A 14,637-nucleotide genomic window follows, 5' to 3' on the forward strand; every position below is an offset into this window, starting at 1 on the left:
GCTGATATATTCTGTTCCAGAAGCTGAATGAGAACGATGCTTACACTTACGCAAATCCTACCTACTGAAGTACAGACCAATAGCTTCAGATCCCACTGGAACAAATGGAAAAACTGCTACCAAATCTAAAAGCCATTCTGTGCCACTGTAAAACCAAAAGAAACTCTACAGAGATTGTGTTTCCAGATGGTTCTGTATTAATTATACTTTACTTTATTGTCTGACTAGACTATTCTGTCATTATCACACTAACATGTATTTTTTACTACCCTTGGTAGGGAACATCTAAACCCATCCTAGGGTAAAGAAAAAAATACCAACAAGAATTTTGGAATTTAGTTAATCCCAGGCAGGTCTACTTTTTAACTAAAATTTTATAAAATTTAAACCCTTATTTCTTTTTCTTTTTCTTTTTCTGTTAAGTATTAAGGGAAATAGCTTTTTTTTTCTTTTTTTTTTCCAAGATTTTTTTCTTTTTCTTTCTCTTATTTCTTTTCCTTGTTCTTTTTCTTTTTTTCTGTTTTCTTTTTTCTTTTTGTCTTCCTCATCAAGCCATACTCCTCCAGTAATACAAAATACTGGGGGGATAAAAAGTAGCAATCCTTGGCAAATAGATAAAAAAAATCTAATACTTCCACCTATTCCTAATATCATCTAAGCTACTTCTAAGAGGAGATATTTTCATAATATTATTTTCTTTCCTGATGATCTGGGCTGTGCTAAGTTTTGGCCTGTAGCCTGAACTGCAATGTGAAAGGGTATAACTGCTCAGGGGACATCAGTCACAACATGGAAGTCACATGCTGGCCAAGAGGGACATGAAAAAGAGTACATATTTTGCTTTTGAAATGTTGGCTATATTTTGTTTTGTGCCTGTGGTTTAAAACCCTTTCTCTATCTTTTTAAAATTCACCAGCCGTTAGGCAAATCTGTAATAAGTAAACAATTCCATGGTGAATTAGGCAATCACATCTCTTTTGTGGAAAACTTTGGGTCTTGAGCTCTGTACATCTGTGGAGTCACAAAGTACCAGTATTTCATTTTCATGTTCAAATATTGTTTCCAGTTTTGCAGACACGATCACACTAAAGATTAAGTAATACCATGTAAATGTCTGGTAATGCTAAAAAATCTTATCTGTCTGTTAATAAGCTGAAGCCTTCCATAACATGATGTGCTATTGGAAAAAGAAAGCCATGGGGGCGCAGAAGGAACTAAGCCTTCAGAGTTTTTTTCACTTACTCAAAGTACAAGGTTTTCCTGCAAATCCTGTCTATTAAGTCCAGGTGTTCGTGGTTTTCCAGGTAGTGGCATCATGCTACTTTTTATTACAAAACGTCTAGTGACAAATATATCAGAACAGAACGTAGAGACGACTCACATCTGAATTCAAGCACAATGGGGTGACTTGCCTACTCGCCCCTACTCTAATGTTTTTGCTGCAGTAAAATTCAGGTTTGACCACTGTTTTTTTCTACAGATTTACAATTCCTTGTGAGACACCCTTGGGGAGAGAAAATATGTCCCCAAGGCTGTATTTGTAGTCTGCTAAAAAACAAGGATCCTTGTCAAATCAACAGGAATCAGTCAAGAGAGCTTCTCATCTGACAGTGAATAGAATATGCTGAATAAACACTGCATAACAAACTCACCAGTTTAATGCTTCCAAGAGGGATTTCTGAAAATGCTCTGTTATGCCAATCCTGATACCTATGAGATCAGCAATTGTAATTAGTATCAGAACTAGACCAGCACTTGGTACACCTAAAAATTTCAGATCCCTTCAATATTTGGGCAGCATTTTAGAAATTTAAAATTGGAATTTTTAATTACACTAAGCTGCGGGCAGAAAAGGTTCCACCATTGCTAGGAGTTATTCTATGCTGTGCCTCAACTAGTGCCTGGGCAAGTAACAAGCCAAATGAACCTCATACGTGCATTTTGGATGTCTGTTTCCACCTAAAACTGCCTCAGACTAAATGGTTCCAAATGAGGGAAAAAGGAGAAGGCAAGAAAGAGTCACATCCTATTCAACTCCTGGCCTTGTACGGGAACTATGAAATTTGTCTAAATGAGCATAATGAGCATTTAAGATCATTCACTCTCTACTGGAATACACCAAGGAACACTGTTAGTGAAAGTTGCCAGCAGGTAAAGAGGAGGACTTAGGAATCTGACAAACCAAGAGGGAAACCAAGACTCGATGTTAGCTATGTTCAAGTTTCTGGACCCTTGCTTTCCTAGTCGGTTTTGTATAGACACATAAAAATCAGTGTTATCACAGTTATTTACATTGTAAATGAACTCTAATCAACAAATAGCTTCAAATTTACCTAAAAGGAAACAAAATGTGGCCCCTAGTTCTCCTTTCTGAGGCTTAGTTCCCCGGGAATGACAAGGCTTCAGGGATAATCTCAGCCTTTCCCGTGGACATATTCGCCCACAGGCTGTCATAGTTCTGCAAAGCTACACACAGATTGTGTCCCTGGTCACAGAAAATCCTGTGGGGAAACGTGATGGAAGCAGCCTCTGTCCCCTTTGGCATGCAGACGAAAGAGAGGGGAGTATGAACACCCTCAGGCAGGTCCCAGATTAACAAGCTCTGCCAACACGTGAGAGGCCAAGGTAAGGGCTCATTAGTCAGGACATGCAGAATCAGCATTTCTATGGGCCTACCCAGATGGTCGTTTCCATGCAGGATCCAGCCCATGGCTAAAGCTGCCTTAGAATCAGAAATATCCCAAATTTTTTCACAGGGACACATGGCATATGGGAAGAATTCAGGAGATATAAATTTATCACTGACCATCATTCACTAAGCTTAGCTACACATTTGCCTCTCCAAATGAAAAAATGAATATGCTACAACAATAAAATAAATGTGTATGATGGCAAGGTGAAACATGACCCTTAAAAATCAAGAATAATAGGAAACCTGTTACTAAAATGTAATGGATACTGTGTATAAATCAGTCATCAAATGCATCTATGGCTTTTGTCAACATCTGATATTTACAGAACTCTATCTTCTATGCAAAGCTCTGTTGTATAGAGTTTTACACTACAGTAACATTTTAAAAATATCTTCTTTTAAAGTCTAAGATCATAAGGACCACACATGAAATAGAATTGTGATGTAAAGAATATGATGATAATTTAATACACACATACTTGAGCCCACACCCTCTTATTATAGGATATGGGGGGTACCTTAGAAAGTTCCCTGAAATTATAGGATGCTTGCATAATTTTCTTTAATTACCTAGGTAAATAGTATTCTCATCTTTTGTCTTGACATTATCAGATACAAACTGAATATTCTTATAAAGGTATTTAAAATTTTTAGAGAAGTTTAAAAATAAAAGTCACAAAATATGCATTTGACTATTTCATTTCTGCAAGGTAATGTGGGTTCTCACATAATGAAAGCAAATTTTTGCCTGAATAAAGTAATTCTTCAGACTAACAGAAACATTTTTTTTGAAAATAGACTATATATCTAAAAGCTCTCAGTAAATTTCTGTTTGTCTTTCTGTCTAGACATGTATCTTTTGGAAATAGCCCTGAATAGCAGAATATACATTAACCATGCAGTTACAGAAGTGACAGCACCACATGCGTCTGTGTTCTACTCCACAGAAAGCTAGGGTTTTTTTCTTACCTACACCTCTTGACGATGCAATAAGATGTCTTCTCTACACTGGAAGAACCCCACTTATTATAAAATGGATTTCAACTTACCATAAAATCCTCCAAAAATTGTCTTTAATATTTTCAATATTCATTAACACCTGATGGAAACAAGTAATAAGAGTTTGTTTTGAAAACAGGTTTTTGATAATTGTCTAAAATTTGAGAGATTCCATGTCCATGGTAGCCTCTTTCCTTACTTGGATGCAATGAATGAGTAACATTGAACAGTAATGAATGGAAAATTAGAAATTTCAAACATGATCCTTTTAGCTTGGGATGTGACAACTAGAAGGGAAGTAAGAGAACAGAAGTCAAGAGTGGTATACAATAGAGAGTGAGATGCATTCAACATTTACAATTACAGACAACCCCAAATTTCTAAGAGCAACAAAACAGAGAATAAAGAAACATCCAGAATACTGTAGTTGTATTTATGCAACAAAACAAACATTGGTCAAAAATACAGGGATGCTACCATGGGAGACAGAATTGCCAGAAGCAGAAATTTGACAGACTTGATTAAACTGCTGGTCCATCAAGCCTGTGCTCAGCCTTTAGTTGTGACCATTGCACAACAGTTCAGAGACAAACTTCCTTCTGAGCAACTGCATTCTGAGATGCCACACAATGGGGAAAACATTGACTCCTGCGGAAGTCATCCTACTTCCTGAAGCATGAGATTAGATTACCTCATTTTAGCATACCTACCCACAATTACTCTTACTTGTCATACAATTATTGAAAAATATCAAGCCACAGCTACAGACTCTATGATCATCCATGCTTTGTCAAGTTTAGAAGAGCAACTTTTAATCTGGGGCATTTATATACATCCGAGGGAGAGAGAACACATATAGTAAGAAATTTTTTGCACAGGGATATGAGAAATATATATGAGAAAGGAAAATGAATAATTAAAGCAAATATGAAACTGTTTCTTACAGATAAAAATTCAGCTAGATCCTGGATACTGTAGACATTAATGGAACAAACAGGACATACATATTAGGTTTAAGTGGCAAGAAACAGTGCTGCAAGTTTTAAGTCAAGTTCTGTTATTACCCCAAATACAGCACTTAATATTCCAGGACGAAACTACAGCCATAGAGTAAGAAGTCACACTAAAATACTGTATCCTTATATATTCAAAGTAGCATTTTTCATTAAACGATATGGTTTATGAACCTTAGTTCAAATAAAACTGGGAACACCTCAGTAAGGTAGTAATGTAAGCACGAGACTTGAACAGTGATATCATGCTAAATATTTCTGCAATGATGGTATCATTGTAGGGTTTCTACAATACTGTTCTGTTCCACTATGCTATTTATCCACTTTCTTATGCCCACTCTTGTCACAGTCTCCTCATGTCAGCCTCATTCCATTCATCTCTTCCTTTCTCAGTTCTTTCCTGCCCTATCAAACTCTCATGTGTCTCTGCTTTCCTCCTTTTTTTAACCTTATCTTGTGTGTGAAAGCACTGGCTTCAGCACATTCAGTCAAAAATGTACTGAAAACCTAACCCACTGAAAAAAATCATGGACTTACTGTGTATATTGTACCCATTTTCTACTACATGCTGTAGCAGGGACATCTGACACTCTTTTGAACAATACAGCAGGGCTATGTTATCCGTTGTTCCTTAAGTGCTACCATAGAATAAATAAATTCATTAGCAATTTTATGTATTTATTTTGGGAACGCAACCTGAGAGACAAATTATCTACCTCCAAAAAGAGATATAAACAAGCATAAACCATGCAGATGTTTTCCTCCTCTATGTCAGTGTATTTCAACTTCTGGAACGTGCTGAACTTGTTTACCTTTTGAGAGATGCAGCCTAGTTTACAGAGGAACACAGCCCTGAAACATGCTGTATCCCTCTCAAAATTTTTTTTTCAATATGAAGCAAATATAGGTCACTTTCTAACTGATCTCAAATTGAATAAAAAATAACTGGGAATGCAGAATTGGTATACATATGTAAGGAATATGGAAGCACTTTAGCATAAGGAAGTACTTTAGTGGTAAACCCTTGAAATAAGGGAGTTTGCATAAAGTCTATGCCTTTACACTCTTAAAAATATCACATAATCAGTTTTCAAAAGTCCTTACCAGCAGCTGTGGTTTTCAAATAATTAAAAATACCTATTTTCCTCTCTCTGTAATGAGCCAGAATACTTCCAAGATACAGATAATGACAAGTGAAATAAAGTCCTATCCTTTTCTTAGTAAAGACTATGCTGGAAGATAAATGTGTGGGAGCAGGTTGAGACCCTAAAGCACAAGTCTGACATAAGAAAGAAAATAATGTTTTCTACTGATCACAATATTATGAGACACTCCACTCTGATGTGCTTACATTTACAAAACCTGTTACCTCAAGAGCAGTGAGATTTACCCTTTTCTGATATTTAGCATACTTTAGACCACTAGAAATAAAAGTCTACATCTTTTAAATCACAGAGCAAGCTCTATTTGTTACTTTTTCTTTAAACAGATATATTCCAAACTATTTCTGCAATACTTTGCAAGCTGGAGAATGATCTTTGCCAAAACACAGGTCAACTACTGTCATAACAATGTTGTCCTGATGTCACCATTAACCCCTTACTGATTATTCTTGTAAAAAAAATTAAAATTTTAAAACATCACATTTCTTCTTTGGTTTTGTCTAGTTAAAACTCCCTCCTGCTTTATTTAATGTAAGGTTTTATGCACCTTTGAACCTTCAAAGTTATGCACATGCTAAGCTTTGCTATTCCAAAGCATAAAGTGAGACTCTATGAAAAGCTAGACAAAATTTATTTTCATTTGACTTTGATTAGAATATTAGAAATACAGACTACTGCAGTTGTCACTCTTTTCCAGGCTTCTCTGAAGGTGCTCCTATGTTCTTCCTTGAGGCTGAATTTTGTTCTCCTCAGAGAGGTCAATTATGTGGGCTTAAAGAAGTGGCAGAAATAACAGCACTGGGAAGCTGCTGAAATGTCAGGAGAAATCCTCAAAGCCTTTTTTTTTTCAGGTGAGAGTTGCCGGAGAGATAGAACAAATACACTTCTCAGCAATAGATATTGATGTTCTCTCCCTTTCATGAAGGCTGTGACACAGACTGATATCTTACTGCAACAGAAATGCTGCCCCAGCCAACACCCTTCCAACACCCTCAACACTGTGTACTGTGGCAGATCAAAAAAACAAACCCCCACCTCACAAGAAGGTGATTCTGTTAAGTTTGTAGTGTGACATTCCTAATTCTGAAATACTTTTCAAAAAGTTTTTAGAACCTCCCAGAAATGCAGCCATGTCTTTCCAGTACTTTCTGCATCCTACCAGTGAGATTCCCACTACCCTATACCCAGAAGAGGACCTCTGGAGACACAGCACACAATGGTGGAAGAGGGGACCAGGGAGGTCAGACCTGCCCCTGCAAGCTCAGTCATCTTTTAAGGCATCAGTCTTACTAACAAACCATGCAGTGATTTCCGATGACTTTGATACCTGCTTCTGGACAGTATCACAGGTTAACTCTCTGGTTTAGTCCACATCTCTGGTCTCAGAAAATTGGCAGAAAAAATGGTGAAACAGGAAACACAAAGAAGAAAACGCAAGCAGGTTAAGATGTTCTAGACAGGATTTTTCCTTGCCTACATTTTGGATTTTCCCTTTTCTGTTACTCTGATACCCACCAGATACAGGCAGTACTGTGTCAAACTGCTCCTGTGATGGAAAAGGGAGCCAGTAGTCCTTCCAAACACTCCCAGATACATCAAGTAATTCTGGGGAAAAATTATTGATGTAAATCCAGGAGACACTCGTATCCTCATCACAGGAAAATGGGAATCATAAAATGGACTAACATATCATAAGTTTTACCTCTGAATTCATCCTGCTAAGACAGCAGGAAATCCTAGAAGCAAAACAAAACCTGCAGCCCCCTGGAAGTTGAACTAATGAACCACTTGCAAAGGGAGTTGATCAAAATTAACATCAAACCCAACAAAAGCTTCTGCCAAGTACTGCACTGCCATCTTCCTGCTGCAGGCAATACCTGCTCCCCATGGAGAATCCCTGCTGCTGTGCTCCCTTTTTCAATGCATGGAGTCGTTTCATTCCTCTTGATTTTGACAAGACAAAACCTGGAAATGAAAACTCACCTTGCTCACCCTTTCAAAAGGGAGAAAGGAATAAGGCACAATTTTTGACTTTAATATATGAAGTCCATAACTATTATTTCAAAAATCTTGCTAGTAACAGACATGGCTCTTTGTGGAAAAATCCAGATTCTCCAATTATCTTTCACAGTTATTTAGTCAGTCATAAATATTAAATTATTCACAGTTCATTAAACCATCTAAAATAAATTTCAACTCACTTTTATAATTCTCATTGCTCACTAACATACATGTAGAACTGGGAAGCTTCCAGTAGGTAAACCTATGCTACTTATGACTAGATATATATCAATATACAGATACAAGTATATGTATATATACACACACTGAAAAATAAAGTTGGACACAGCAATCCAAAGCTTGAAAGAAGGTGAGTTTAGTGGATAATCATTAAGTGAGCTAACCCTTAAAAGAACAAGGAAAAAACACAACATGAAAAGGCTCTTTTTCTCGTATTTCACATAATAGAAAAAATGTATTATGGTATTACAATAATTACTTTAAATGCATAGAAAAAATCAGGTTATGATTTTGCAAAAAAACCCTGGAAAATTTCTCTCAGGAATTTTGCAAAACCCTATCAAACTCCAAAGATTCTTCTTCTCCTTTATTTGACAAGACTTTGATGCTGTATGTTAGAGACCCTGGCTCAATCAATTCTCAAAGGACAGAATATAAATCTCAAGTGCTGCAGCAGGAAAAATAGGTATGAAAAGTTCTTGAGACTGATCTGCCTACACAATTTGCTGTCCTCCTGTTTCTATTTCAAGAAATACTGACAAAACACACTTCTATGAAGTTTCTGCACATTTTTCTAGTTCTAATTCTGAGAAATACTTAAAAAATCTTAAATATGGCAGAATAAAGGGGAAAAAGAGCGACTCTCAAACTGATGCAAACAGTCATAAAAAAGGCATTTTAAAAAGGCAAGAAACAATGCAAATTTTCATTTGATAATCTGTATGCAAAACTAGTCTGCCACTGTACCTTTGTTTTCTTCTTAAACAGAGCAGCTTCACACGTAATACTTTTCCGTTCAGTGCTGTTGCTTAACTAGTCAATGTGATGTGAACCTTATGATAAAAATAATTGAGTTGGGGCCTTCAGTCTCGGAAGAGAGGCATCAACATGTAGGGTATTCTCACAAGATATAGGTTTCATATACTGTGAATATGAAAATGATGGGAAGAAGGGGCACCGAGCTATTCTCAGAGAAGGAATATACTGAACTTCAGTCTCAACTTGGACTAAAAATGCTACTTGGTCTACAGGGCATGCCTCCTTTTTTTAAATCCTTATAAGAATTTGGTAATAAATATAAATACATTTTATATATATATATATAAATATATATATACATTTTAACTAGCATTCCCATTATGCAGCAGTCTTTTTCAGTGATGGCAGGTGGCATACAAAATTTTCTTCTCCTATTCTCTCCTAAAGAGCCAAGGGAAAAACATGGGACACATAATACAGAACTTCTGCATTTAGGTGCAACAGATACACAGATGTGAAAAAGAGTCAAAAAGTCCACCAAGACAGCAACAGAAAGTGATTGGTTAAAAATATTTTTCTACAAATGGTGATACATAATTCTGCATACATATTTCTTCATCTTGATCCTCAGGAGAAGACAGACTTCTCTCTGATGCTTTGTCATTTTATATTCAAATGCATTAGTCTTTAAAGTGAAAACAGGCAATTGCTGAGACAAAAATATATTACCAGTGTTGTCAATACATTAATATGAAACAAACAAACCTGTATTACAGCACGGATGTTTTGAAACCACTACCTTTAAATTTTTGATCAACTGTTGTCATTTTTCTACTTGAAAAAAGTTTAAGTTGAAAATCATTTTGTAGACATAACAAAGTCTTCTGCTGTATTTTCTAATGTGTCAAATTTGTCATTTAATGGGCTACTCATCTTTCATTCTCTGCACAAGGAAGAGTAAGCAGGACATTATAAAAATACTCATTTCCTTGCCTCACTTAACTTCATTTAACTTGAATCATTTCCAGAATAATACATAAAAACAGTGCCTATCACAATTTGTACATGTGTGGTCCCCTGCAAAATTAACCATCAGGAAACATCACATCTTCTGAAATTTGTATTTCTTTCTGGAGGACGGAGAACTCACTTCAGGAACAGTGCTGGGCAAGAATGTACTCTTCATTGTGCCAACACATTAAAAAAAATGCTCTACATGCCATGATCTAGAAATTAACTCCCCCCACAATGCAATGGAACTGGAAAGTCAGTAACGCATTTTCGCTAATAGCTCTAGGTTTTTTGTTCAAGTTTTCTTCTTCCTTCTGATAGCAAATATTGCATGTTTTCCTGTGACAGAATTTTTATTTTGAACAGATGTAAAAAAATGTAGATGATACTGCTGGAGTTTCCAGCAGGCATTTTATGAGGAGGAATTTTCTCTTTGTCTTGACATTGGCATTCAAGATTAGTTCCGTTTTTTCTTTCTAATTAGCTTTTGCAAGACAATTGTATGTTTGAAACAAACAGAACACTTTCCCTCAGGGCATCAGAAACTTAATCTTTCCAATTTCCTTTCAACGGACATTGAAAACAAAGCAGTGTATTGTAACTGAGCTGGGAATTAAGAACTATGTGATGCAAAAAATGAAAAAAGCACTATGTAAATAAATTTGACATAGATGTCAATAAAAATATAGTAATGAAAAATCCTTTAAGCCACCTTGTTAATACCTGACAGAACTGCCTGTTCACATTAAAGTCTGTTTGCCTTTCAAAGGCAGTTAAGACCCAAAATTTATCCAAAACTGAGGAATTTTATATTCACAACACACTGAGTGATTAGCATCAAATCATTTGAAATATCAGAAACAATCTGAGGTCTTTCAAGTTACTTTATACAGCATTCTTCTTTGTGACTCAAAAGACTTTTTTTTTTAAACTTTGATCATTCTACAGGGGTTACAGTCCCTCACAGAACTCTTTATTTTCCTTATATCTGATGGAAAATATCAATAACACTAAGCATACAGTTACAAGATTATGGTGATAAAGTATAAGGCTGCTACTGACCTTTTAGGTGGAAGTTACACTCATAAATTTCATCAATAAAAAAATGGTTAGAGTGGTTTTTGGATTCTGAGAAACAAGTCACTAAGAAAGTAATTGCCGGTCTTTATTTAAAAATACTAAAGAATTGAATTCAAAATTATAATCTTTGTGGCACATGGCACTCTACCACTACACCTGCCAGGAAAAGAGCTCTATGGTATGTGTTTTTTTAGGATTGTTTACATTCAGACTTTCATACCTAGTACACAGTAATTTCTACTGTGTCCCATTTATAGATAATGCTACACACAAGCATGCTGAGTGCAACATATACAGACATCACAGAACTTCTTAAAAATGGGCAGGTGTCTCGTTCCTGTGTAGATTTCAACTTCACCTGTGCCTCCTAAACAGAGTTCAGCAAGGTACTTACTGATGTGTAGAGGAAACCTTCTCCATTTAGGGCTATATACAACCCAGTCTTTACACCCTGGATAGCGACAACTCGGAGCCCCACTGGTATAAGGTTGAATAAAGCTGTGAAGAAAAAGCATGACCAGACATAAATACGCTACAGTTAATACAATGGTCTAATAAACAGCATTAGCAAAGAAAAGAAAGAAAAATAGCTCCTGTATCATTTTTTATTCTTTTAAAAATTAGACTAATTCAGAAAAATCTTACTTCTTTGATTCTGGCAAGTAGTTCTTTATTTTCCTGGGCATTTTTATGGATTTCGATTAAGAGGTACCCTCATTAAAGACTGATGTCAAAGGATCTGTGATTTCACAATCTTTTTTTCTTTGCTTTTTGAATGACATATTTGATACCAGAAGTAAGACACTGATGTCAGGTAATGACAGAAGCTTACCATAGTTCATAAAAGCATTGAAATATGTGCTTGACTCTAAATGTGCATAAGTGTTATTGAACAGAATACGAAACTTTGGTTAATAATTAGAAAATAATTAGAAAATCACCTAATAATAAATACCCTAGAAATACTATATACCTCTGTAGTAAACCCAACAGCCACAACTTTGATTACTGTTTGAAAAAAGACCAGTGTGAAGTGGGAGTTTACCAGTCTCACCACAGAAAAACAAAAGTTGTATAAGAAAGTGGCATGAACCAATTCTTCTAAAACTTATGACAGCACACACCTATATTACATTTACTGACTCATGCTACAGAATTAGATGCAAAGCACACATAAGTCCTGGAAGAATAGACTTGGATGAGACAGAGTTAATACTAAATGTTTTCCCACTCTGGATGAGCCAAGGACTCCCAAGTCCTTGGATGAAAAGCAAAAGCACAACCTGTGTGTTCAACATAATCAGTGGGGACTATGTTTCTACCAAGTCATGTCTCAGGAACACAGTAACACCTACAGGGAGTTCTTCAAAATTTAAGAAGGACATCCATAGGTGTGAGCAAAAAGAGAAATGTATGAGGCTATTTGTAATCAGAATGCCAGAGCTAAAGCCCAAATCAAGAGAAAAAGGATCATATAATTGCAGTAGATAAATACATTTCTCAAGGTGTGAAAATTCCTGTTTGGTCAAAGGACAAAATCCAGTTTGTTTATGATGAATATGATCAAGTCTTTACAACTGAGGAAAAAACCATAGGTAGACTACCTATAGTAGTCAATATATATAGAAATATAGGCATGTATTAAAAAAAGAGACACCTTTCCTTTGGTATTGTCACGCAGAAAAAGAATGTGTAACATCAGAAAATTTTAGGAATACACAAAGCCAATATAAAGGTAGGAATTGTAGCAGCGTTCTTCCTAGAGTGGTAGAAAGAAAAGTATATTCAAAAGAGCTCTAGAAGAACTGAAAACAATTTGGCAGGCTTACAAAGAAAATATAAGAGATGACAATAATTAGCACAAATACATAACATTTTAATTTTTGTCATTTCCAGAATTCTTCATTACGCTAGGATATTACAGTACTGTTCACTAAAAAAATATTTGGTACAGATAAGGTTCCCTCTCTAATAAATGTAAAACAGGGAAATATGGCACTCACAGAAAAGATCTACTAAGAGTATCCATGGGCTAAAGACTGCATGGCTTGAGGGCTTTTAGTTCAATAAAATTTGGAAGTCAAAAATTAGTTATAAAGTCATTATCCTCAAATGAAACAACGTCAAAACCAGCAAAATCACTGTCGTGGGTTGTGTAGGCGAAGTCTGTCATAGCAAAACTAAGTATTAGAGGGCAATTAAACTTGGATTTTTCCTAGAAGAAAAGAAATTCCAGGAGAAAACCTGCATATGAACACGATGCTAAAGGGACTGAAGAAACAATAGAGGGCACACCAGGAAGAGAAAAAAAACAATACTTATATAAAGGAAAAAGATGAACACAAAAGACAAGTCAGCCACGTGAGCTAAATCAGCTAATGGAAACTAACTCCTCGTCATAGTGGTTCAGTCAAAACTTCTGAAATGTAGATATTATTTGCCATATTAATAATAAAAATAAAGCACCAAAGCTAGAAAAAAAATCCAACCAACACTGAACAAGAATTACAGGTCTGTAACACAGCAGTGTTTGGTGCAGCCTATAAAGTTACTGAAGTGGTTTATAGTTGCTGGTGAATTCAGAAAGCACTGTGGAGGGCACGTAATGCATCTTTAACCAACAGCAAATTTTAACTGGAGATTTTGAGAGCTCCTGTAATTAGTCTAAATCCTTAAAATTTTAGAGTGTGACCTGAAATGCTACAATTCTGCACATTTAGAATATTCAATAAGTTTCACAGAATCCTTCAGACTTGAGTGAAACTAGGGAGGCCAGTCTACATTCAGCTATTGATTGACAAATGTTCAGCAATGTGTTTCATACTGGGGTCAGCAAAACATGCACCAATAAGGCACAGCATGTGGTTTTAATGCACTTTGAAGTAGGCCAAAAGAAATTCGATTTCCTCCAGAACCTGACTGAGCAGTACTCTTCACTGAGAAAGACCTTTGTGTTCAATTACACATTTCAAACATTCCTAGGATTCACTTGTGCTATACCTCACTCTAGGAAAAACCTGCTCTGAGAAAAGCAGCAAGCCTTCTAGAGTCTGTTGGCATTCCAGTTCTGCACAGCCAAACATTTGTTCCTATCTGAGAGGGTCGCTAAAAAGAGCCATGTCCCCTGTTTCCTTCTCTCTTTAAGAAAATGATCTGAACCCAAAATCTGGCGAGTGGGGAGTGAGGTCCCTGAACATCTTTATGTGCCTAAAGCCAGTTCAGTGAGTCCACAGATGAGCTGAGGGGAGGGGGCACCCTCCAGCAGCCCAGGAAATATAGCGGTGCCTGGTGCTCAGTGTTCCCATACTGCATGCTGAAGTAGAAAGCCTGGCAATTCCAAATATAAGTAAAATGTGGAAGCATCAGGGAAGACAAGGGGACTGATCGGCAAAAATGGTGCAAGCAAAACCCTTTCTCCTTGTCAATGCTAAGACTGTGCACACTTCCTTAATTTTGCTCTGTATTCTATCTAAACCACAGCTATAAAGCATTTGGGTTCTCCTCCTTTTCCTAAGTCTGCAAGCCTACTCCCACCACAAAAAAGATCAGAAAATAGGGGTGGGGACAGTTATCAGGAACAATTGACATGAAAAAGGGTTATTTTTTTAGGTTTCATGGAGGAGACTTGCAGGAACTCCAAATCTGAGTTAGATTCCAATCCTCAAAAACTTTTAGCAAA

At 36.3% G+C, this 14,637-nt stretch overlaps 1 protein-coding gene across 5 annotated transcripts in view; it reads right to left on the reverse strand.

Moving 5' to 3' along the window:
- The window catches only part of FGF14 (fibroblast growth factor 14), a 385,249-nt gene that overhangs the window by 75,900 nt on the left and 294,712 nt on the right, over positions 1-14,637 (reverse strand). For all 5 annotated transcript variants that reach the window (XM_066176416.1, XM_066176418.1, XM_066176417.1 and 2 more), the window contains one exon: positions 11,353-11,456. In XM_066176416.1, the coding sequence (XP_066032513.1) occupies positions 11,353-11,456 (104 nt within the window). The remainder of the gene's footprint in view (positions 1-11,352; positions 11,457-14,637) is intronic.

Source organism: Chamaea fasciata, unplaced genomic scaffold (assembly GCF_029207755.1).
Source record: "Chamaea fasciata isolate MVZ Bird 193981 ecotype frontalis unplaced genomic scaffold, bChaFas1.0.hap1 SCAF_2, whole genome shotgun sequence".
NCBI lineage: Eukaryota > Metazoa > Chordata > Aves > Passeriformes > Sylviidae > Chamaea > Chamaea fasciata.